The sequence below is a fragment of the Podarcis erhardii genome, assembly GCF_964252035.2.
Source record: "Podarcis erhardii genome assembly, chromosome: 7".
Lineage (NCBI taxonomy): Eukaryota > Metazoa > Chordata > Lepidosauria > Squamata > Lacertidae > Podarcis > Podarcis erhardii.
The window spans coordinates 79,198,491-79,224,625 of NC_138511.1; the positions used below are offsets into that span (position 1 = coordinate 79,198,491).

Genomic DNA, 26,135 nt, shown 5'->3' on the forward strand with positions numbered 1-26,135 from the left:
GTACTGCAAGGAGGCAATAATCACCTCCCTGACCCAGTCAGCTGTCCCCTCCCTGCTCCTTTTCCTCAGACAAGAGGGGCAAGGGGCAATGTCCTTGAATCTTACCAACTGATACTCATCCAACACAACAGGGCTAGACAGTGCTCTGGACACCCCTTGAGATTCAACCTCAAAATGCTTTGCAAACAAGTCACAACATTGACAAGTCACCAGCACCCTCCCTGGCTCCCAGTGACAGGCCCTCCCCATTTTCACCTTGGAACTTTTCTTTTCTCACCCTGCCTCTCACCCTGGGAGATGCCCACTTCGCCACCTCTCTACCTGGATACTGGCACCAGCTTGAGATTCCCCACCACCACCACTTGACAGCACATTAAGTCTTTTATTTTATTTTATTTTATTTTTAAAGCACAGACCAATACTTATCACCATGTGTTTTTGATACATACTGTACCAATGCCTTGTCATCTCCACACACACCCCAACTCTGCTTTAGTGGTTTCCTAAATAATGAAACATTGAAACTAAACAAGAGGGAAAATGCCACATTTTGTTAGATGTGATTACAAACATATTCTGTTGTTTAGTCGTTTAGTCGTGTCCAACTCTTCATGACCCCATGGACCAGAGCATGCCAGGCACTTCCGATTTCCTCTGCCTCCCTCAGTTTGGTCTACTAACTCATGTTAGTAGCTTCGAGAACACTGTCCAACCATCTCGTCCTCTGTCATCCCATTCTTCTCGTGCCTTCAATTTTTCCCAAGATCAGGGTCTTTTCCAGGGAATCTTCTCTTCTCCTTTCTCGATCCCTTCGAAATTATGTTAGTATAAGCAAATACTAAAGACACACCGATTCAAAGGAAATGAATAGAAAGAGGTATATTTAAATAATATTAATAGCAATAATGATGGTTATGATGATGATGATATTGGGGTGTATAAAAAAGAGAATACAATAAAAGCAGGAAAGGGAGGAGAAAAGAAAGGGGTAAATATGAGGAAAAGTAAAGGAAGGAAGGAAGGAAGGAAGGAAGGAAGGAAGGAAGGGCAAAAGAGAAAGATTGGGAAGGGAGGAATGTGTGTGCGTGTTTAAAATGCAGATGAAAGCCGTTCAGAAGTCAGATCACTGAAAACAGGTTACAAGAAAAGATGTTATCTACAACTCTTGCATTCATGTAGCTTATGAAATGGACCGATCGTTTCAAGAGCTTGTTCTCTTGTTGGCTCTTAAACACAAGGCCAAACTCCTAGAATATTAGTATGTCAAAACTCTTGCTAACAATTCTTCCCTTCAGGTCCAGGGAACACCTGTGGGTACAAAGGACATCTGAGTGATTCCAGAAAGTAGGAGCTAAATCACCAAAATATATAGCACAGAATACTCGAAAAGATCTGATGCACTGGTTTGGATCAAAAAATACAGAATTACATATTTATTAAAGAAAAATAAAACAACAGTGTAGTAAGCAGTGGCGTAGCGTGGGTTATCAGCACCCGGGGCAAGGCAAGTAATTTGCGCCCTCTAACCCATGGATTTGCGCCCCCTAACCCGTGGATTTGCGCCCCCTAACCCGTGGATTTCCCTAACCCCCAGATGTTGCGCCCGGTGCAGCCGGCCCCCCCTGCACCCCCCACGCTACGCCACTGGTAGTAAGCACCCTGTTACCAAACAGGAATAAAGGATGGTAGAAGAAGGTCAGTTAGGAATTTGGGAACATTTGGGAAAATATGTACACAGAAAAAAACAAGTCTATACTAGTATATTTTAACAGCTGTCAGGTGGCAGAGGAGCCAACAACCACAGCAGGTTGCCAGGAACGGATAACACAAGAAAATTTCCTTCCCATCTGCTTTTTATTCAATGTTTACAGGGAGATGCTTGGGAATGCAGCCTCTTGGAAAAATGGCGTAGTCCTGAGTAAAACTCCACTCCCCTTCTCTCCCACTTCCTCATTCGTCAACAGCACCACCCCCTGTATGGTTGCCTCTTAGGGCCATTTGTCTTTGAGCTCTTTGCTCACAGGGTTCAGGGAGATGGTGGATCTGAAATGCTTTCTAGTGATAACGTGTCAGCCAGCTGCTCTGGATCTGCCTCCTCCTACTCTCCCAATATTTCCCAACTTCTCCCCTCATCCTCCTCTGAATTGTGATCTCCCTCAAACCTCTGTTGTAATTCTGAACTGTCTTCTTCTCTGAAAGGGTAAAGTTGGGGAGGCAGTTTCCACCATTCCTTCTCTGCCCAGTCCCTGACATCACTCCCCTCTCCAGAGCCCTCCTCCACCCATCCCAGTAGTGTTGGTCAGTTGGGGTGGCATGTATGCAACGCCCTTTGCAAGTATGGTGAATGGACATGTTCTGCATACTCCCATGATCTTTCTTCCGGTCAACACCCCTCCCCCGCAATCAGGTATTGCAACTTCTTTCTTTGCATCCTGGAGTCTAGAATTTGTTCTACTTCGTACTCTTCCTCTCCTTCTACAATGTGTAGGTGCCTGGTAAGGGTGTGCAGGCACGACGGGTGACAAGACTGATCTGTGCAAGATGGGGTGAATCTTCATAGACACAGGCAATCGGAGCCAGAAAGTCAGAGAGTTGATCTGGTCCACAACTTCAAACGGGATCACTCTTTAGGTTCAGTTCCCTGCACATGCCCTTTTGTGGCAATTCAGGTTTTGACAGCCACACCTGATCTTCCACATTAATCTCAGTGCCAGGTTGTCAGTGCGCATCGGACAATATCTTATAGGCCTCTTTAGCACATTCCAAACGCTCTTTTAGCAAAGTCTGCATTGCTGACAGTTCTTCTACAATGTCTTTTGCTGCCAGAACAGACGGGGTGTCAGTTGGGGTTGGGAAGCTTGTGAGGATGGTATCCATAATGGACAACACCACTTTGTGACCCACAAAGAGGATGTGGTAACCATCAATGCATGTGTATCCCTTTATAGATCACATTTTCCACTGTGATCTGCAACAGCAGATATTCAGAGGCTTACTAGTTCTCAGACTGGAGGGAAAATATCTATCATAACTATATTAAAAACAAAATACTGATAAGTTACAAAACTGACAGTGTAAACTTGAATGACCCCATGGATACAAGCAGGTTCCAGATTCACCTGATTTATGGGAAGAGCATGTGTGTGACATGCTAATTGTTTATTACTTTGTGCCTCGTTAGGATTAGTTTGTTTCCAGCTCAGCTTTACCATAAAGCCTGAGGGAGGAACACATTTATTAAAAATACCTGCTTACTGAGAGTGTAAATGTGGTTGAACTGGAAGAGGCACCTGGCTGACTCCCATAGAGTTCCTTAAAAAGATTGTATCCAATATGAAAAAAGAGATTTGTGTTACAATATAAAAATATAGGATGCACTCCCTATTTTCATAATTTCCTGCTCCTCACTGGACCAGTCCTTCCCAATTGGAATCCTTGGTCACCCTTCCTTGGTCCATGAATCCCTCCAAGTCAACTTCTTCTTCCAGAGGTCACCTGTTGGTTCATTCCTCATTGGCTTCTAATCACTCAGGCATTATGAGGGTCTTCTTGAGTATATGCTTCTTCCTTGAAGAGTTGGTTTCGACTACTGCTCAGGCTAAACAATACAGAGGTGTGGGAGCAGTGCAATGGTTGGGTAAGCCCCTTCCTTCTAGTCTGAAAGAATTAGCAAAAGGAGGTGCTTCTGGTAGGAGCTGTGAGGACTCTGACAGGATCCTAGAGTCAAACGGCCTTTCCCACAAAGCCTTTTAAGCACTAACTAGGCTTTGGGAAGCAGCCCTCCTGTCTCTTTCCCAATGCTGCTGCCACCCCAGGAGCTACTTCCGTGGCCCTTCTCTGCTGGCAGGGAGAAATCAGGACACCCTGGAATCAAGGCACAACCCAGGACAGCTTAAGGAATTCCGTAGCCATTCCGGCCAAATCAGGACTGCTGAGGCGTATGCATTTAAATCAGCTTTAAAATAAATTTGCCTCCAAGGTGAATGGACTCTTGAAGTGTAAGGAGAATATGAGAACATTTACAAAGCAAAATGGTCAGAGCTGGAGGCCCATAGGATTGGCGTAAAAGTCCATTGCCTTTTGAATATGACTTTTTTGTATGTTGTGTTTTAAAAAGGCTAAGGTACCTGAATATACAAAAATTGTTAGGCCCAGCCAGTCTCTTTCACCACCTGTTCTAACTCTTTTATCATTTCACTTATTTGAGAGATCTGTCCTTTTGCATTGGGGCTAGATGACATAACCATGCATTCAAAAATTGTCAAACCTCTGCTTGCCTGCAGTTTTACATTAAAAAACTTTGATGCTTTATATCAGGAAATACCATACTTCCCCATTCCAAACTATTGATTTGAAGGATACGCATTTTAGAAGCAACTTTTTATTTGCCACAATCATTTATATTTATCATAATAACCACAATGATAGACAGCACTCTTTTCTCTGTGTACTGCATCCCATTTCCCTCCATGAACAGCAAAAAAAGAGGAAGAGACAGGGATCCAAATGCCTGACTCTCACCACTAGGAATCACCCTCACATTGCTATGAATTATTGAATTAACAAAGAGGAGATTTATGCTGAACCATAATTACCCACCAATGTGAGGCTGGTGTTAGATATGTGAAGCATTATAATAGTTATTTCAATTGGAAAAGCATTTGAGGCAGTGGAAATAAAGGGAAGTGCCAGAGAAACCAAAACACCAAAGTATATTTTGAAGAAGTTGCAATACAAAACTATACAGATTTATCTGTGAGTAAGACCCATTGAAATCAGTGGCAGTTACATCTAGATAGACAGGTATAGAATTGCACTGTAATCCCTTTGAAATAAATGGTTATTACATCAACCAAAAGTGCATAGGAGTGTGCTGAAATCCCTAGGAGTTTGCTCCAGTCCATCCAGCCAAATATATTTATTGGTGAGGGATGGGGTGGAAAATTGAGAAATATCTTTCGCTTTCAAGGAAGGAAGCAAACTTCCTTTGAAACTGGAGGTGGAACATAGATATTGTGGGTTATTTTGCCCTGCCTGAGTTTGTCTAATTCTCTTTTTATGTCATCTAAGCTGGTGGCCATCACTGCTTCCTGTGGAAGTGAGTTCCATGATTGAACTATGAACTGCATAAAATATTATACAGCATATAGCTTCTGAACTGCACTAGCCATGCTTTACCCCTCCTTTCAACTATCTCAGCTAAAATATTTGTGATATTATGGGGTTAATCATTAAATAGAATACTTTTCTTTCTTTAACGTACTAAACACAAGCAAAATAATTAAGAAACATTAGATTACCTTCTCCAGGACATCAGAAATTCTGCTGAAGCGAAGCATAATCTTATAAATTTATTTTTGTTAGGTCTAATTGGAGATGAAATTTTTAAAAAGATGTGAATCTATATATGTATGCCACAATGGCCACAAGGATACTCCTGGCTCAGAAATGAAAATGAAAATTACAGGAGATTCCAACATTGGAAGAATGGCGGAGTAAGATGGTGGAATACGTTGAGTTAGGAAAGCTGAAGGGGAAGATCCGGAATCAGCGTGACGAACTGTTTCAAAAGGATTGGAGCAAATTTATATTATACATGAAAGAATATTGTAAACATCTGAAAACATATGTAGCTTTGAGTTGAAATGTTTTGTAATGACAATATAAGGAACTGATTTACATTTAATAAAGGGAAATATAAAAATAACAGAGAAGGTAAAAAAGTGGTTATAGAAAAGCTGAGAATAAAGTAATTACGTACTGAAGTCAGAAAAAGGGGCAGGAGGAGATCGATGCTCAGATAGAGCAATGTTTGAGCATATTGATTAATGTATGGATGTTGTGATTACAAAATACTGAAAATGTATTAAAAATTATTTTAAAAAAGAAAAGAAGTGAAGCATAATCTGCATCAGCAAAATTCTTCAGTTTAATCATAGAATTGTAGAGTTGGAAGGGACCTCAAGAGTGATCTAGTCCAACCACTGTAACTCCCCCCATGGCACTCAACCATGAGATTGAGAGTTTCATGCTCTACTGGCTGAGCTATAGAAAACCCACATCAGCAGTGAAAGCCACAGTTGGATAGACCTACCAGTGGACTAGTCACATTAATGGAAGAGGCTATCAGTGGCAATTAGTTTGATGGATATACCATTTCCAATTGCTGGGGGAGAACAGGGGGACTGGGCGACTGCCCTCCTGTTATGATAGTCCTGTACGAATGGACATCTGATCAGCCACTCCAAGAAGGATGCTGCTAGACTGCAGGGTTCTTCTTGTCTTCTGAAAATGGAGGGTGGGATTTGAATCGGGGATAAACAACTACGTAGCTGGATTCAGTTCAAGACAATGTGGCTAAGTCTAGTCATCACTAAACAAATCAGCTGGCTCAAAGTATCCTCTGCCTTTCACAACAATCTGACACAATTTGAACAAGGAGGGGCAAAGTTCAGTAAAATGATTTAATCAGCTCTCAGTAATAATCTTAGAGTCACTGTATTCTATTCAGTGCCTACCAGTGTGTCCCTGGCACCTTTCAACAGCCCTGAGGTATGTCTAGTTTGCCAGCTGAGCAGTCACCTGAGCAGTACCTTGAGGCTTTGATTGCACTTTGATTAGTAGCCTGGAAGAAGAGAAAAAGTATATTGTTCCTTCCAACTCAGTAAGCGAAGGCAAAAACAGAGGAATTGGATCAGAATTATTTTTTCTATTTTCAATGATGAGCATAGTCACATGGCCTCAATTGACTTTGCAGCCTTCTTGGAACAAGTTGCTCATTTGGAGCTGTTTGTGGTCCTGCAGTAACATTACCTTACAGTGGTACCTCTGGTTAAGAACTTAATTCATTCTTATTCTCAGGCGCACTTTCACTAATGGGACCTCCTGCTGCGCGCGATTTCCATTCGCATCCTGGGGCAAAGTTTGCAACCAGGAGCAGCTACTTCCAGGTTAGCGGAGTTCATAACCCAAAGCATTTGTAGCCAGAAGTGTTCGTATCCAGAGGTATCACTCTGCTTTCTACCTCAGTCTTACTTGCCTGCACCTGAAGTGATTGCTTCACTGCCACTGAGTCACCCTCCTTTTTTCTGTATGGATCAGTTTTACTGGTTGAAACATCCATTGCAGCCACGTGCGCTGCAATATGAAGTCAACATTTTAACCACAGCTCATCCTATTCTTTGCAGCCTTGCTGGGATGGATCTAGTATCCAGGCTTTTCTCTTCTTTAGAAGAGGAATCCTTAGATGGAGACTGTATTGAGGAGGTTTCTTGTAGGTGGCTTCCAGGCTTTGCCATTGCCTTTTTTGGTTCTCAGCTCCTTTATTGGGTGCCGTGAGAATTTAAATTTTACATTACCGTATTTTTCGCTCCATAAGGTGCACCTGACCATAGGGCCCACCTAGTTTTCAGAGGGGGAAATCAAGGGAAAATTATGATTTCCCCCCCCCCAGCTCTGCGAGCAGTGGACAGGCTGCCAGCAGCCTGTGCGCTTCTCCCAGACCTTCTTCCTTCTTTTGCAGGAGGTGGGGGAATTCCCCCACCTCCTGCAAAAGCTCACAGTTTGGGGAGAAGCGGACAGAAGCGTGCAGCCTGTGCGCTTCTCCCAGACCTTCTCCCTGCTTTTGAGGGAGGTGGGGGAATTCCCCCATCTCCCGCAAAAGTCCACCCTTTAAGGAGCGCACGGCTCCTGTGCGCTTTTCTACGAGGAGGGAGAAGGGACTGACGCAGCCAGTCAGCCCCTTGTCCCTCCTCGGGGACAAGCCCCCAAGAGTGGCCCTGCAAAAGCTGTGTGCTCTTTAAAGGGGCTGTGCGGCTTCTGCTGGCTTTTCTACAAAACCGGCAGAAGCCGCACGCTCTTTCAAGGGTGCGTGGCTCCTGTGGGCTTTTCTACGAGGTGGGAAAAGGGACTGATGCAGCCAGTCAGTCCCTTCTCCCTCCTGGGGAAAAGCTCCCAAGAGCGTATGGAGATTCCTTAGGAGATTCCTAAGAGGAATCCTTAGATGGAGACTGTATTGAGGAGGTTTCTTGTAGGTGGCTTCCAGGCTTTGCCATTGCCTTTTTTGGTTCTCAGCTCCTTTATTGGGTGCCGTCAGAATTTAAATTTTATATTACCATATTTTTCGCTCCATAAGGCGCACCTGACCATAGGGCCCACCTAGTTTTTGTTGGTTTCTATTTCCCTCACTGAGCAGCAACTGCAGTCACAAGACATTGTTTTGCATTCCACAGTCAGAGTTACTGTTGGATTCCCACGGGAATGGGAGATTGGATGTGACATTCACTGGTTTCCTGATTTTCACTGTTCTCTCGGTTTCTTTGTTAGAGAGACGGTTGCTTCTCTGCTCTCACAGAGGCAAGATGCATGTTTGTATTCTCTCAGCATAGAGTGGAAATAAAGTTAAAAATGTGGCACATACTGCTTATCCTTCTGCTGTGTGGACTACTCTGCTTGGGCTCAAGACGAGCCTGTATCAGCTTCAGATGGGCCGAAGCTGGTCAAAATCTCACAGTTTTCAGAGGGGGAAATCAAGGGAAAAAATATGATTCCCCCCCAGCTCTGCGAGCAGCGCACAGGCTGCCGGCAGCCTGTGCGCTTCTCCCAGACCTTCTTCCTTCTTTTGCGGGAGGTGGGGGCATTCCCCCATCTCCTGCAAAAGTCCACAGGAGCCACGCACCCTTTAAGGAGCTCACGGCTCCTGTCGGCTTTTCTACGAGGAGGGAGAAGGGACTGATGCAGCCAGTCAGTCCCTTGTCCCTCCTCGGGGAAAAGCCCTCAAGAGTGGCCCTGCAAAAGCCGTGTGCTCTTTAAAGGGGCTGCGCAGCTTCTGCTGGCTTTTCTGGGAGGTTGGGGAATTCCCCCACCTCTGGCAAAACCGGCAGAAGCCGCACGCTCTTTAAAGGGTGCGTGGCTCCTGTGGGCTTTTCTACGAGGTGGGAGAAGGGACTGATGCGGCCAGCCAGTCCCTTCTCCCTCTTGGGGAAAAGCCCCCGAGAGTGCACGGAGCTTGTGTGTGGTTCTTGGGGGCTTTTCCCGGCTGCCTTCCCCCTGTTTTCGCTCCATAGGACACACACACATTTCCCCTTGCTTTTTAGGAGGGAAAAAGTGCGTCCTATAGAACGAAAAATACGGCAACTGTATAGAAGAAGAAATTTGAAAAGTGCCTGTTGACAACTAATGAGATTGTGGTGAAATAATTCAGACAATTTCAACAGTGAGCTTTGAATTTCATCATTTTCTCTATGTCTTTATGCCAAAGTGTTGCCTGCAGCACAAACACGTAGCCTATAAATTTCTCCAAGTAAGACTCTATGTGCATCGGTTCTCTTTCTAGAATGATGAAGGCACTCCTGAGCACATGCCTCCTCTTGGCCCTGCTTTCTCCAGGTAAGTAGGAACCAGTAGGATGGGGAACTTTTACAGAAATAATATTCAGAGGACAGAGGAATCCGGAGAGCTGAATTTAAGAGAGCTATTGTGTTGTAGACATTAGAGGGTCAGACAAGGATCCAGGAGACCAGGGTTCAAATCCCCACTCAGCCACAAAGCTCACTGGGAGATCCTGGACCAGTCACTATACCTCAGGTTAACGTACCTCACAGGGTTCTTGTGAGGATAAAATGGGGAGCAGAGAAACATGTACACAGCCTTGAGCTGCTTGGAGGCAAGTGCAGAAAACAAATAAATAAAAAAATTAGAAGCCAAGAGCAACTAACATGGATAGAATTTTAAAATGATATTTGAAATATGCTAGTAACTGAAGGTACTATGTTTAGTAGCCACTGGTAGCCTAATTCTGCATCATTTGCCTAAACCTTTTGTGAGGCCATTCAAGTTGATAGCTTTGTCAGTCTTACGAGAGAGGGATCAAAATGTTTGTATTTCCACTTTGTCCATGTCATGCAGAACAGTATGTGCTTCCAGGATGTCTCCTCTCCCCCCCCTTAACTGTCCTAACCCCCTCCAAAAAAAAGCATTGTCAACATTTTTCATAGGTGAGTTGCCCTAGCATAGCTAGTAGAACCCTTAAAGACCAACTCTCTTAACCTGGATCTAACCCTGTTCATTTAACTCTGCTTAAAACTGGTTGAAATGCAAAATCTTCTCCCCAACAGGTCTAGTAAGTGATAGGACAGAGTTTTGCTGCAGAGGGTACCCAGTGTCCACAATGCTTTTTTTTCATGCCTAAATGATGGGATAAGCCTTCCTCCTGCTCATCTGGCCATTGCTCCTTTATCTAAGCTCATGTCTAAGATTGTAATTGAATAGTAATTGAAGTGATAGAGTGGATGGGAGGGAAAATGGGCCATTGGACGGGGGGGGGGGTTACCTCTTGGAAATAATTAAACCAGTGTTCTGGCCAATGGCTTTTACTCATTTCATTTTATTGAAAGATCTTGTTAACTGGAACCCCATTTCATTTAAAAGATTTAATTCTCTCTCACCTCCTTCTCTGTGTCAAATGAAGGAAACCACAAAACCAAATAATAATAATGTTAATGACAATAACAATCCATGAACTAATCTTTTGCTCCTGTCCTCAGCATTGCCTCTGAAGTGCAGAGAGGCATTTAACAGGACTGGACTGACATATGATCGCTATTTAAGATCATATTGTAAATTTGGTCAAGATTCCTGTGCTGCCAGTGTTTTGCGTACAAATCTAGGTAAGATTTATCTGGTTTTTTGTCTTTTGTTGTTGGAATTACTAAATTAGTTGTAAGGAAGCTTTGTCACATAAGCTGTAGATGAATGAGAACTCCCATCTGCCTCATCTATCCTGGCCACCAGTCAGAGTTGATGGGAGATGTAGTCCAGCACCATCTGGAGGATCACAGCTTCCCAATCCTGCAGTAAGAAATCACTAACATTTGAAAATGGGGAATTAAATATCACCTGATCACAAGCATCAGATTTCCATCTTGATGTACATATTCACCCACCCCTTCTTCACTAGAGTGTGTGGTTGCCATTTTGTGGTTTGCCTCAGGTGCCAAAATACCGTGGGGCTATTCTGGGTGGGATGGTTGTGCTCACTTGACCATCTGTTCCTACATCATTGCTACATACTTGGAGGGAGAGGGGAAATGGGACAGTGAGGTTGGTGCAGTTGAAGTGCACTGCCAAGTCTTCTTCCTTGGCGATCACTTGCAGCTGAGTAAGTTTGTCTTCCATAAACACGGTTTTTACAATGAGTCTGTAAGTGACTGTGGAGGCCAATTCTGGATCCACATGTCCTTCCACAGTGGGGGCATTGGTTTCCAGACAGGAGTTGATCAAGGTGTGGATTTGCCAAGCGTGCCTTCCTGCTAGCATGTTTCTCCCTTGCGTCCTGAGTTCAAGTGTCTTCAAAGCCTATGACACCTTTGTTAATGGCTGTTCTCCAACTGGAGTGCTCACAGGCCAGTGTTTCCCAGTTGTCAGTGTTGATGCTACATTTTTTTTTATTTGCCTTGAGACAGTCTTTAAACTTCTGCCAACTATCTTGGGTTGGGCAACAGGAGTTCAGGGAAGTATTTTCCAGCCCTGTAAATGGTTATGATCGACTAGCAGAGAGAATGCAGTGTATGGCACATGTATTGTCAGAAGTATAGAAGAAGCCATGATTCTTCATGCTGCAGATTGTACCTGAAATGAAGTTCTACATTCATTCCAAATTTAATGCCTTTTACTGAGCGCCGCAACCCCAGAGTCGGTCACGACTGGACCTAATGGTCAGGGGTCCCTTTACCTTTACCTTTTATGATTGTAATAAAGCTTTGAAAGCTTTGCTTTTTTATAATAATATTTATTAAAATTTTGTTTAAACAGTAAATAACGTACAGAATAACACATAATTTTCCAAAATCCACATTTTATTCTCCTCATTGGACTTCCTCACAACTCTCGCTCCTGCATTCCAAAATCTTAAACTTTACCAGCAATTTATTAACTTATTTCAATTCTTATAATATAATTTTCCAATATTAAATCCCAAATTTTAGAAAATTTAGATCTCAATTTTAAAGACTTAGTTATAACATAGTATTTATCCAAAATTTGTCTTTTCTTTCATTTGCATTTAAGTTCATATTCCTTTTAACTAATTTATTGGTACCATGTTGTTGCTAATCTTACATCTTTCTTAACATCCATACAGTTTGCAATGTTTTTGTAGATAGTCCTTAAATTTCTTCCAGTCCTCCTCCACCAGTTCTTCTCCCAGGTCTCGGATTCTGCCAGTCATTTCCGCCAGTTCCATATAGTCCATCAGTTGCATCTGCCATTCTTCCAGTGTGGGCAAATCTTGGGTTTTCCAGTACTTAGCAATGAGTATCCTTGCTGCTGTTGTAGCATACATAAAAAAGTTCGGTCTTTCTTTTGCACCCTCTGGCCGACAATGCCCAGAAGAAAGGCCTCTGGTTTCTTAGGGAAGGTATACTTAAATATCTTCTTCAGCTCATTATATATCATTTCCCAGAAAGCCTTAACTCTAGGGCAAGTCCACCAGAGGTGAAAGAACGTTCCTTCAGTTTCTTTACATTTCCAACATTTATTATCTGACACATGGTATATCTTTGCAAGCTTGACTGGGGTCATGTACCACCTGTATATCATTTTCATAATGTTTTCTTTCAAGGCATTGCATGCCGTGAATCTCAGGCCGGTGGTCCATAACTTTTCCCAGTCAGCAAACATGATATTGTACCCTATGTCCTGTGCCCATTTTATCATAACTGATTTGACCGTTTCATCCTGTGTGTTCCATTTTAACAGCAAGTTATACATTCTTGAAAGTATCTTAGAACTGGGTTCTAACAGTTCTATTTCTAACTTTGATTTTTCCACCTGGAAACCTATCTTTTTGTCCAACTTAAAAACTTCTTTAATCTGAGCATAATGTAACCAATCTCACACTTTATCCTTTAGTTTCTCCAAACTCTGCAACCTCCAGTTGTCTCCATCTTTTTCTATTATTTCCCAATATTTTGGCCATCTGACCTCCATATTGAGTCTTTTCGGGGCCTTAGCTTCCATTGGTGATAACCACCTTGGGGTCTTATTTTCCAATAAGTCCTTATATTTTGTCCAGACATTGAACACTGCTTTTCTGACAACATGGTTCTTGAAAGCCTTATGAATTTTAACCTTGTCATACCACAAGTATGCATGCCATCCAAAAGCATTGTTAAATCCTTCCAAATCTAAAACATCAGTGTTTTCAAGAAGCAGCCAGTCCTTCAACCAGCAGAAAGCTGCTGATTCATAGTACAACTTTAAGTCTGGCAGGGCAAAGCCCCCTCTTTCTTTGGCATTAGTTAATATCTTAAACTTAATTCTGGGCTTTTTGCCCTGCCAGACAAATTTAGAGATGTCTCTCTGCCACCTCCCAAAACACTCCATTTTATCCACAATCTGCAAAGTTTGAAACAGAAACAACATTTTTGGCAATACATTCATCTTAATAGCAGCAATATGTCCTGACAAGGAAAGTTTCAGTCTTGACCAAACTTCTAGATCCCTTTTAATTTCAGACCAGCATTTTTCATAGTTAACTTTAAATAAGTTCATGTTCTTCGCTGTTATGTTTACCCCTAGGTATTTTACTTTTTTAACCACATTTAGCTCTGTCTCTTTCTGAAACCTTTCTGATTCTAAAGAGGTCAATTCCCCCCCCCCCAAACCTTGGTTTTTTGCTTGTTAAGTTTAAATCCCGCCACCCGACCAAACTCATAAATCAGTTGCAATACCCTTTTGGTACTTGGCTCTGGCTCCTGTAAAGTCAATACTAGGTCATCTGCAAATGCTTTAAGTTTATACTGTTTCGCTCCGACCTGAATACCTTCCACCAACCGGTCTCCTCTGATCATATTTAAGAGCACTTCCAGGACCGAAATAAATAACAAAGGGGAAATAGGGCAACCTTGTCGTGTTCCTTTTTCAATTTTAAACTCTTCCGTCACCACATTGTTCACTATCAATTTAGCCTTTTGCTCCGAATAGATTGCCTCTATCCCATTCTCAACCCCCCGCCCCACTCCCATTCCTTCCAAGTTTTTCTTTATAAACTTCCATGAGATATTATCAAAGGCCTTCTCCGCATCTATGAATATCAACACTGCTTTTGTATTGATATTTGTTTGCAAGAGTTCCAAAATATCAATAATGTTCCTTGTATTTGCAAACAAATGTCTACCTGGGAGAAAGCCTGCTTGGTCCTTGTGAATCACTTCATTTAACACTTTTTTGAATCTACTTGCTAGAATGTCTGCAAATATTTTGTAATCCACATTTAGGAGGGAGATGGGGCGGTAGTTCTTAAGTTGTGTCTTTTCAGTTTCTAGTTTGGGTATCAATGTGATGAAAGCTTCTTTCCACGACTCCGGTGCCTTCTTCCCCTCCATAATTTCATTGCAAACCTCCATTAATGGATGTATCAAATAGTCTTTCAATGTCTTGTAATATTTGGAGGAGAGTCCATCTGGCCCTGGAGATTTGCCCAATTGCATATTCTGAATGGCTTCTTGAATCTCTTGTTGTGTTATTTTGTGGTTCAGGATTGTTCTATTTCTCTGGGACAACCTTGGTAAACCATTCTTCTTTAAAAATTGTTCTATCTCCGATTCGTTTTGCAGCCCTTGTGTATATAATTGTTTAAAGTATCTCTGGAAACACTTTCTGATCTCCACTGGGTTCTGGATGTTTCTTCCTTCAATCTCTAAATTTGTGACCATGTTCAGTTTTTGTCTCTTTTTCAGCTGCCATGCTAGCAGCTTTCCACATTTATTTGCCGATTCAAAGGATCTTTGTTTCATTAGCTTAACTTTCCATTCCACTTCCTGATTTATCAATTTTGAATATTGTGCTTGGTAAAGTTTACTTTCTCTTAGGATCTCCTTTGACTTCGGTCTTGTTCTTAACTTCTTCTCACCTTCTTTAATTTTCTCCAAAATCTTGTCTTTTTTCTCATTCTGTGCTTTTTTCTTTATAGTATTCTGTTGTATCAGAAACCCCCTCATAACCGCCTTACTTGCGTCCCAGATAGTTCTTTTTTCCACCATGGTGTTCAAATTTATCTCAAAATAGTCCTTCAAAGCTTTTTGGGCCTTTTTAACAATCTCCTGATCTCTGAACAGGTTGTCATTCATCCTCCATCTGAAGGAGCCGGTTGGAGTTAGTCTCATGTCCATCTTTGCAGCGTTATGGTCGGAGCAGTTCTTTGGGCAGATTTCCACTTTTTTTATCTTGGGTGCCAGGCCTCTAGTTACCCATATTTGGTCGATTCTTGTCCATGTCAGTTGGGGTCCCTTTACCTTTACCTTTTATGATCGTAATAAAGCTTTGAAAGCTTTGGTTGTATTTTACAAACTACGGTTGCAATCAAAATTATTCACGCCCCATTGCAAATTGGGTTTATTATCAAATTTTACAGACTTCTAGCTGTTTGCATTGAGAAAATCAAACAAAAGCCATTGAAATAGATCTGCAAAATTGCTGCTTCAAGTGCTTCCCCCAAATTCAGCTGAAAATGCATCTTATTCTGCCAAGAACAAGAACATTATTTATTTTGGTTGAAAGACCCACAAAATCATTTTCAAAAGCAAAATAAAAAAGAAATACAGGGAAGATTAAAAAGTGGTCACATTGTTTTATCCACAGTATGTAGGTTTCTATTTCGTATTACTTCTGAGAGGAACTTAGGCTTGGCCAGGGTAGTATCATCTGAGTTATATTGGCTTCTCTACTCTCACTATTATTCAACCCATCCTTGGCAAGCATCTTTTAAATGCCTGCAGAAAAATTGGTATTCCACCAGGCTCATACAAGCCATTCAGAATACATCTTTCCATTGATTAATTGATATCTGTTTCTTTACTTTTAATACAGTTTTTATTGTATGCTTTATGTATTATGAGTGGAATCATTTTGATATTTTTCTTTCAATGATATATAGGTGTGTGTACGTATATATAAATTAATAAAGCCCATCACCTTAGATTGCAGAATTTAATAATATTTTGCATGTTGTTTGTTTGAAAAGGTTCTCATTCAGACATTACAGAAAATTGGAACCATTACAATGAATGTGTCTTAGCAGCAATAAACCTCCATATCTAGATAATTCTTTCAAATTCTTTTTCATAGTGAAATTCCAAGAGCAACTTTTGAATGAATGCTCGTCATCCAGATTCTGTTCCCCAGGCCATTACAGCTTCACTGCAGGGGATGGTAAATTCTTTCAGATGAAGAAGCACTGCTGCAAGACTGAACTGTGTAACAATGCAACTCTCAGCCGTACGTTTCTGCATCAATTTAGAATCATTAACACGTTAGGGTTTTTCACTGAATTTGGCCATGGCCTGGATCCTTAGTCAATCAGCAGTACTTAGAGAATCTGTGCCTCATTCAAATGGGGTGAGACAGCCCCAGGGGGCTACAGGTTGGGTTGAGCAGCTCAGGACTATTAGGGGCTCTCAAGGGATGGAGAGTCAGGCAGGATGGGGAGGCAGTCATGAGGAGAAACTGTGAAAAAGAGGGACCTAGCTAGAGACACGGGTGGCACTGTGGGTTAAACCACAGAGCCTAGGGTTTGCCAATCAGAAGTTCGACGGTTCAAATCCCGGCAATGGGGTGAGCTCCCATTGCTCAGTCCCTGCTCCTGCCAACCTAGCAGTTCAAAAGCACGAAGTGCAAGTAGATAGATAGGTACTGCTCCGATGGGAAGGTAAACAGCATTTCTGTGCACTGATCTGGTTCGCCAGAAGTGGCTTAGTCATGCTGCCAGATGACCGGGAGGCTGGTTGCAGACAAACGCCGGCTCCCTCGGGTTGCCTTTCCAAACAGGCCTCTCCTTCTTCCTTTCCCTCAAAGGAGCACCATGCAGGATCAGACCATCCTACTGATAGGTGGGAGGATCTGATCCTGCACAGTGCCAGTGCCCTTGTCCCAGCCATGCTTTTACTGTATGTTAAGATATGGTTACACATCGCCCCTATAGCCAAGTGATGTGAGATTCCATGGACACCAGGGATGCTGTAACCCAGGCTCTGTGTTTCTTGTGGAAACCATAAAGCACTCTGGTGTCTTTATGATATTTGGTTATGCATAAATATATACAACTTGAGGCCTACAATGAAGACATCCACCAGAATATGTCCTGTCCCTCTCATAGGCACAACAGCATCCTTGCCTTGACAGTTTGTCTTTTCCTGGGAATGGTCACATTCCTCATATTCTAATAAAACCTAATCCTGGTTTTATTACTACACAGGGAGCAGCTTCCATTCCTTTGTTGTGCTGCTGTGCTAATCTGCTATTTTAATGACCCACTTCCCTAACGGTTGCCTCAGAGGTAGATTACTTCTGACATGAGTCATGTTGATTTTCTAGGGTTTAGAAGTGTCTACAGAAGTGTCAGTTATGTCAGTTGAGGAACTTTGCCTACATTAAGTAACCAAGTGGATAAGTAAAATAATAAAAATAAAAATCGGGGATAAGAATACAATCTTCAAGATGCCTTTATAACATTCCCTATGCATAATTAGCCGTGAATGATATTTCATGCAATATAATTGGATACCTAGGTGCATGAACAGCTCATAAACAGGTTATGGTCCCTTTAAGATGACATTCAATTTGATGGTCCAAATTAGATGGTTACAACCCACCTATCTTATCCAGGTGTCCTCCTAAATGACCCTTGAACTGTTTCTGGTCAGTCTTTTAATTGACAAAATAAGTACTGACTAAGCTGGCAGTTATTCTTAATTATTATTATTTATTGAATTTATATACTGCCCTGTACCTGCAGGTCTCAGGGAATTAATAGAAAGTGACGGTTAGTTCATTCCGGAAGTGCAAAAGACAGCCAGAAACTCTGTACAAAGATAAGGGACTAAGAGTATACCTTTTCATACAGGCTACACCATAATCAATGCAGGAAAACCTTCTGAGAGATTGAGAAGGGAAGAAAGTTCACACTCCCCCACTCCCCTTTATGTAAAGGTCATTTATATCAGAGAACAATGGTGACTTTGTCCCATGCTCAGTCCTGAACCAGGATTGTGTCTAGATTATATTTTATCCAAGAGTACTTGCAGCTGCCCCACCAAAACTGGAAGGCCCTAGGGTGGATTGCATTAATACAACACAGAGATACAAAAACAGAGAAAAACATTAACATGCTCACTATACTTTTGATTTTGGCAGTTCCTGATCGCAACATGATGGCTGAAAATGGTTTGCAGTGCCCATCCTGCTTTTCCAAAGGAACCAAAATGTGTAAAAGTGAGAAGACCATCAACTGCCTTGAGAATGAGACTCAGTGTACTCAATTTAAAGTTGATCTTCAAATAGGTAACATTGCTACTCAAATAAGGAAAAAAGCCCTAGTAATTCTTGGTCATGCAGACTCTCTCCTTGTCTCCTTCTCTCCCTTCCTTCTTTTCCCTTGCATGTTGCTGAAAAAATGAGGGGGGTCATTTCTCTCACTGGCCCCACTCTGCACCCTTCTGTATTGATTTGCCTGCCTGGTCTGTGTCCTTTAACTCTTATAATGCCACTTGCTTGTCCAGAAGGAGGATTCAGAGTGAGATGTGTATATAAATAGATGGAGACCTCCCTATCAGCAAATTTTTCAGGAATAATGCTACATTGGGAGGGAATTTGGAATGAATGGGGGAGGGGCATATGGCTGATTTGCCTCAGGAGTACAGAGGCAATTTCCAGGCCATTTGTGATGCTTCTGCCCTACATTCTTTCTTCTCTTATTTCTGCTGCCCTTTACAGCCTTGGCTTTGCTAGTTTCTCTTTTAAGGGGTGAGTAAGAATTCTGAGGTGAGTACCTGATTGGCTCTTGGGAGTCGCCTTTTTCACCTGCTTTATGTTTGATGCGTTTAACATGAAAATAGGTAAAATAAAAGGAGGATTCTCTGGATACTTAGATCACAGTGGGGCAATGAGGGAGCCTCAGTTGGCACCCAACCATCCTGAGAGTCAATGAAGTGCATCTCCAGCTTTTTTTGCTGCTGGATCACCCTGTTGACTTATGGCAGGTTCACTCAAGGTTCAGACACCAAGGTGGGAGTGTTGTTTCCAGATCTTGCTGTGTGGCCGTAGCATGTGACTTTTAATATGCCCAGGAGATGGGGGGGGGGGGTAGAATTCCTCCCATTTTATTGCAAATCACCTGCCCACAAGAATTTGATTTGGTTAATCTTATCAATTAGGCCTGTTTTCAAATTCTCTGATTTCATTATATCTTATAAGTATAACCTGTTTATTAAAAATCTTTGTGTCTTGAGAGTCCTTTGGGTATGATAGCAATTTTAAATTATATCTGATCTAACTTTTTTACCTGAACTTCTAATGTTGAAAATTTTGTATATTCATGTTCTGACGAAATTATGATATTTCTCAGATTTCTTAAATATACTCTTTTAAAAACTAACTTAAGAAAAATTTTAATTCACCGTCACAGGCACCATCTCCAAGTCCCTGAGTAAAGGACTAATGTCAACATTTCTCTCTCCCCCCCCCCCAGGTGCATTTCAGACCCACAGTTTCACTTTCCAAGGTTGTGGAACAACAGATTTTTGTTCCCTCGGGAAAAATCAAAGAAAAATAATTGGAGCTGGGAGCTTTGTCCTTTCTGTTACCAAAGAAAGTTGTTACAATGCTTCACGAATCACACAACAGCCTGAACATGAAGAGTGAATGGGACAGTGTAGACCTCCAAAATCTATGGCAATGAGGGGGAATTGGAGGCTCAGGATGAAATTCAGGACTCAGGATCTCTGTTTCTTTCTTTTTTGCTTTTGGTTGAAGTAAAGGGAAGCAAGGGGCAGAGAAAAAGAGGTCAGAGTACGGGGAATGTGGATTCTAACTTCAAAGAATCCTGTTGTGTATCATTAAAAAACACTTAAGTTTTCATTATGACGATTACAATGCAAAAATAAATGGTTATGGAGAATGAAATGCTGGTTCTCAGATCTGTTTCTTTCAGATACAAATGCAATTATCATTTATTGGTTTAGCCACACCGATTATGAAAGACGCAATACATAAAACAGAATAAAAACAAAATGAACACATTGCACAACGAAAATTATTATTAGAATCAGATGATTCCTTAGATAAGAGGTTTCTCCTTTGAAAGATTTAAATTAGGGCATATTTTAAGGCAGAGTTTAGTGGAATTCAGCTCCGGCACCTCTCAGGTTAGTGCCATTGCCATTCTAAGAGATCAAGGAACAAGTTCGTGGTGAACTCTGGCACTGGCAAATCTAGGAAAATAGCACTGAACCCTACAAACTTTTCTCCTTATAATCGTAACTGTAAAGGCAACACAGATCAATTTTTCAGAGGGGTAAGGGGATTTGTCCCTTAATAAATAGTTAGTCATATAACCCATCCATCTCTCAATTGGGAGATTTAAATATTTGAACAAAGCTTCTCTTTGTCCTCATAGATGGAACAAACCAATAAGTAGTTGGGTGAATATTCAGGCACCTTACCTTTACATAGGCAAACGACATAGGGGATCTGGCGAGAGCAGCCTTCAACTATGACAGAGTTGTAAAAGCTTTTCCCCGTTTGGTATTTGTGATGTGCTTACATAGTGAGGGAGCTGAATGGGTAGTTTGGCATACGAAGGTGCAGGAGTGTCTCCCCCTCCCCCCCCATGAGGCAAGGTGAGGCAACCATCTTAGGCGGCTGGGTCCATAGGGGCAGTAGATCTGGACTCCAATGAATTCCTTGCCCCTGCTGCTGGCACAGTGGCAACAACAGCCGCACTGTGCTTCTTAAAGACCAGATTTGCCCCTCCCCCACAATCAGGTTGCATCTTCAGTGGCCTCTAGGCCAATAGGAGGCACTTCTGGTCTCCTCCTATGCTTGTTTCCTGTGGAGATCTTTATTCCTCACCCTTCACATTGTTCCGCACTTATCTCTTCTTCCCTGGAATGGTGAGGCACTACTTTGTGGTTTGCCTCAGCTGCCAACATGTCTTGGGACAGACTTTCCAAGGAGCACATTTGACCATGGAATTATGCTTCTAAATATGAAATTTCATATGACAAGGTGTCACCTCAATATCTAACACACTCAGAATATCTCAAGGAAGATTATAATCATCAATAATTTGTAGTATTATCTTATTCCAAGATGGAGGCTCTGTAATGTTAAAAATCTGAATCTCCTTGAAACCTCCATCCCATTTTAAAATTTTATCAATAAATACCTAAGGGGAAGTATATGCATTCTGACCTTCACTGAACAAACCCCAGTTTACAATGGAGGTAACTCCAAGGTGGCAAGGGGTCTTCACTCTACCCCCCTGACCCATAAAATGCTTGACTGAGCCATTCCCTCCCAAAGTTGATGGGCATGGCAACTGGTCTGTCTGTCTCTCCTAGTTGCCTTCAGACAGGGTGCCATAGACACTGTCCCCCCCCCCAATTCCTCTGATTGAGCAGCCTGGCAGGATACTTTGGTCATGTATACAACAGGCATTCATAGTATTAGTATACTACCTCCTGTCCATTGGTTATGCCCCACCTCTCTAAAGTTTGATTGAAGATGTCATATGACACTGCACTCCAAAAGTCCCATCTCAGATGTCCCACCTCCAAGGGCCACTATGAAATAACTGGGGGGGGGGGATCCACGTAACCCAATCTGTGATGATGGCACACCACTGCCTCCTTCAAGTAGATAGGGACCACCCCCTCTTTCAAGGAGGCATTAATCACCTCCCAGACCCAGTCAGCTGTCCCCTCCCTGCAACATTACCTCAGACAAGAGGGGCAAGGGGCAATGTCCCTGAATCTTACTAATTGAAACTCATCCAACACATCAGGGCTAGACAGTGCTCTGGACACCCCTTGAGTTTCATCTGCTGTAACAGCTGAGTCAGGTTCCCAGTGGATGCAAGCAATTTCATCCTCAAAATGCTTTGCAAACAAGTCACAGCATTGACAAGTCACAAGCACATTCCCCGGCTCCCAATGACAGGCCCTCCCCATTTTCACCTTGGACCTTTCCTTTTTCTCACCCAGCCTCTCACCCTGGGAGATGCCCACTTCTCCACCTCTCCATCTGGTTACTGGCACCAGGTTCAGATTTCCCACCACCACCATTTGCAGCACATTAAGCATTTTATTTTATTTTATTTGTTAAGCCCAGACCAATGTTTCATATCATCATGCGATTGAGATATTTTAGCATTACCTCATCTATGCGACCCCCTTTTTTTTAGTGCAAGGGGTTTCCTAATTAATGAAACATTGAAAATGAATGGAGAGGGAAAATGCCACATTTTCTTAAATGTGATTACACACATATAACTTTACTTCATTCTTTAGAAATTCTGTTAGTATAAGCAAATACAAAAGACACACCCATAGAAAGGAAATGAGTAGAAGGAGGTATATTTAAAACAAAATTAATAGCAATGTTGATGTTGCTAGGATGTATAAAAGCTAGAATATCATAAAAGTAGGAAAGGAGGTTAAATAAAAAGGGAAGTATGAGAAACAGTAAAAAGAGAAAGACTGAAGGAAGGGAGGGAGGAGAAAGAAAAGAGAAAAAAGAGAGGTGTGTGTGTGTGTGTGTGTTTAAAATGGACATAATAGCTGTTCAGAAGTCAGATCACTGAAAATAGGTTACAAGAGGAGATGTTATCTACAACCCTTTCAGTCGGCGCCAGCGTTTAATGGCGGTCCTTGCTTTGAGCTCCGAAGCAGGACTGCTCCGCGAGTTCGGGTCTGACCCGCTACGGCGAGCGGGGGACCCCTAAAATCACAGGCGCAGAAGCCAGTGAACAAGGAGACTCGGTGAGCACCTTTTGCGCCCCCCGGTACTGTGAAGGAGCCTTTTTAAAGGCTCCGGAGCGGCATCGGGTGTGAGCGCGGTGCTGAGGGTCATTACCCAGCCCGTGGAGCGAAGCCGCGTCGCCATGAACGGAGAGCGCCGATTCCTTCCTGAAACAGAAAATTGACTGCAACACCCGTGAGTAAGTTCGAGGGATTGAACGGGACATTAAATTTTGAAATTTGGCTGAAAACGGGAAAGGCATAAACTAAGGAAGTCTGCCTCCCCGAACTGCATGATAAACAAAGCAACGAAAGAGTAAGCTGCATTTGAAAGAAAAAAATACTTTTTTAAGCTGTCAAACCTGACATCGGACTTAGACTTCCCCCCAATAGGCAGGAGAAGGGGGGAAGAAAATTGGACATTGTTAACCTGCGTGAAATTAATCGGAGAAAAAAGATCTTTCACTGCCAAATCCCCTAGGTCGGGCTGCCTGAGCAAGGCACTGGGAAAGTGAACTGTCAGCTTAGACTGGATACAAAGTGGGGTTTTGTCTGAAACAAAGTTATTGGACTCTAATGGAATTATCCTGCTGAACTTTTGGTTACATTGAAAAAGTGTGGATTTACAGTGTGGACTCTTGAACTTTTTGTTCATTGCTCTATGTTTCCTTGCTTCTTTGTCTCTTTTTTCCATCTGGATACAATTGAATGCTCCCTCTAGAGGGTCTAAAGAGAAACTGTTACATTGAAAAAGAAACAGTGGGATTTTCCACCTGCAAGTTTTTCCTGTGAGAACGACCTTGAGGCATAAAAATCATTTTTTTAAAAAAAGAGAACGACCTTGAGGACATGAGTGGCCCAGCAGAAGAGATAGCAACTAGATCTAAAGCAAAGCAAGCACAAAAGAAAAGGGGCTCAATATCAGGCACAATCCCAGCTGCACAGGAAAAGGCAGCAACAGCATCTTTGGATTCTATGACACAGGCACTGCTTAAAATAAACCAATCTTTGGAAGGACTGACAAAGTTGTCCACAGAAAACTCCAAAAAATTGACAGAACTGACAGCAAGATTGGACTTGAATACAGCAAGTGTATCATCTAATACAGACTCTATTAATAAATTAATTCAAGAAAGTTCTGAAACACGAAAGATTGCTGAAAGTGCAAAAAATACTGCAGAGGAGACAAGGGAAAAGCTTGCGCCGATTACAAAAAAAGTGAATGAACATGATGCAACCTTGTCCTTACTGGAACTACAGAGGAAGGAGAAAAATCTGAAATTAAGACTTGTTCCTGAAAGTGAGGGGGATAACCTTGTGGAATTCCTTACAGAGAACTTTGCGGAATTTTGGCAAGAGGAATGGGGGGAAGAAGATGAGTTTGAAATAACAACAGCTTTTCGGCTGGGCAGGAGGCAAGGCAAGAAACCAAGGGACTGTCTAATTACACTGAGATCTAAGGAAGAAAGAGATAAAATATTGAACCTGCACTATCAAAAGGCACTGGTGATCCAGAATTGTCAAGTACAGATTTTTAAAGACATCCCTAAATATATCTTGGAGGTGAGAGTCTTCTATAAAGATTTGGTCGACCTGCTGAAGAAAAATACCATACCTTTTAGGTGGGAGTTCCCACAAGGACTATCCTTTAATTTCAAAGGAAGGAAGATTAAAATAAGAACAATTCAAGACAAAGAACAGTTTTTGGAGAGATATTCGGAAGACCTGCAGAAAGGAACTGTAGAGGCAACAACAGAAGAGAAAGGACCAACTGACATTGCAAATCTATCATTTGGACTCTTACCACCACCATCGGAGGAAGAACAAAAGCTTGGAGCAGTTGGAGGAACAGGTACTTAATAACAAAATGTCTCTGCAACTTCTTAGTTGGAATTGTAACGGTTTGAACCTTCCCCGAAAAAGACGTCAAGTTTTTCATATCTTGAAGAGAGAAGAATTGGACCTAATATGTTTGCAAGAAACCCATATTGCCAGGATACACAGGAAATTGTTGATAAACAAGAGACTTGGACAGGAATTTATCTCATCAGACAAAGTTAAGAAAAGAGGTGTGGTGATCTATGCAAAAGAGAAATTGGCTCCAAAAATGATATTTAAAGATGAACAAGGAAGATACCTGGCAATTGAAATACAAATTCAAGGAGAAAAATTTTTGATAGTTGGAGTTTATGCGCCAAATGAAGGGAAGGCCGAATTTTTTAAGAAGTTGCATGAGACTTTAATGGACTTTTTAGACTATAAAATCGTAATGATGGGAGATATGAATGGAGTCGTCTCCACAAACATGGACAAAGCACAGAGACAAGTGACTTCCAAGGAAGGGAGACTTCCAAAGACTTTTTTTTGAAATGACTGAAACTACGGACTTGATTGACATTTGGAGAACAAGGAACCCTCTTGAGAGAGAGGGAACTTTTTTCTCTGAAGCAAAAATGACATGGACAAGAATTGACCAAATTTGGGTAACTAGTAGCCTGGCGCCAAGAATAAAAAAAAAGTAGAAATCTGCCCAAAAACTTGCTTCGACCATAACGCGGTAAAGATGGAGATGAAATTAACAACAACTGGATCCTTTAGATGGAGAATGAATGACACCCTATTCAGAGATGAAGAGATTTATAAGAAGGCCCAAAAAACATTGAAAGATTACTTTGAGATAAATTTGAGAACAGAAGTGGAGAAAAGAACAATCTGGGACGCTAGCAAGGCCGTGATGCGAGGTTTCCTAATTCAACAGAACTCTATAAAGAGGAAAAAACAAAATGAGAGGAAAGAAAAAATCTTGGAAAAAATGAAAGAAGGGGAAAAGAAATTGAGGTCTAAACCAAAGTCTCATGAGATTCTGAGAGAAATAAAGTATTATCAGATGCAATATATGGAACTGATGAATCAAGAAATAGAAGGGAAAATAAAGCAAATGAGACAAAAGACATTTGAATCAGCAGATAAATGTGGGAAACTTCTGTCATGGCAATTGAAAAAGAGGCAGAAATTGAACACTGTGACAAGTCTAGAAATGGATGGAAAGATTATCCACAAACCTAATGAGATAAGTAATTGTTTCCAAAGTTTTTTTAAGAAATTGTATGCACAAGGGCCAGTTAATGAACAAGAAATAGAAGAATTTATTAAAAAATATGGACTACCAAAAATTTCAGAACAAAGTAAAATGATCCTGAATGAGAAAATAACAGAACAAGAAATAGAGGGTGCCATTCAGAACATGCAACTGGGAAAATCACCAGGACCAGATGGTTTGACTGCTAGATACTACAAAGCGTTGAAGAAATGGCTAACACAACCACTGAAGGAAGTTTGTAA

At 41.8% G+C, this 26,135-nt stretch overlaps 1 protein-coding gene and 1 long non-coding RNA gene across 5 annotated transcripts in view; both read left to right on the top strand.

Annotated features, from left to right (window-relative positions):
- Nucleotides 1-26,135, top strand: part of LOC309346004 (phospholipase A2 inhibitor and Ly6/PLAUR domain-containing protein-like) — a 184,402-nt gene that overhangs the window by 87,745 nt on the left and 70,522 nt on the right. For 2 of the 4 annotated variants that reach the window (XM_081869620.1, XM_081869622.1), the window contains one exon: nucleotides 19,523-19,731. The exons of the other annotated variants lie outside the window; for them this stretch is intronic. In XM_081869620.1, coding sequence (XP_081725746.1) covers nucleotides 19,523-19,695 — 173 coding nt within the window. In that variant the 3' untranslated portion in view covers nucleotides 19,696-19,731. Of the gene's footprint in view, nucleotides 1-19,522; nucleotides 19,732-26,135 lie in introns of those variants that run through there. 4 annotated transcript variants of the gene reach the window in all.
- LOC309346211 lies at nucleotides 9,277-18,307 on the top strand. Its single transcript, XR_014158471.1, has 4 exons — nucleotides 9,277-9,387; nucleotides 10,545-10,667; nucleotides 16,126-16,275; nucleotides 18,190-18,307. It is a non-coding gene; the product is annotated as an uncharacterized lncRNA (long non-coding RNA).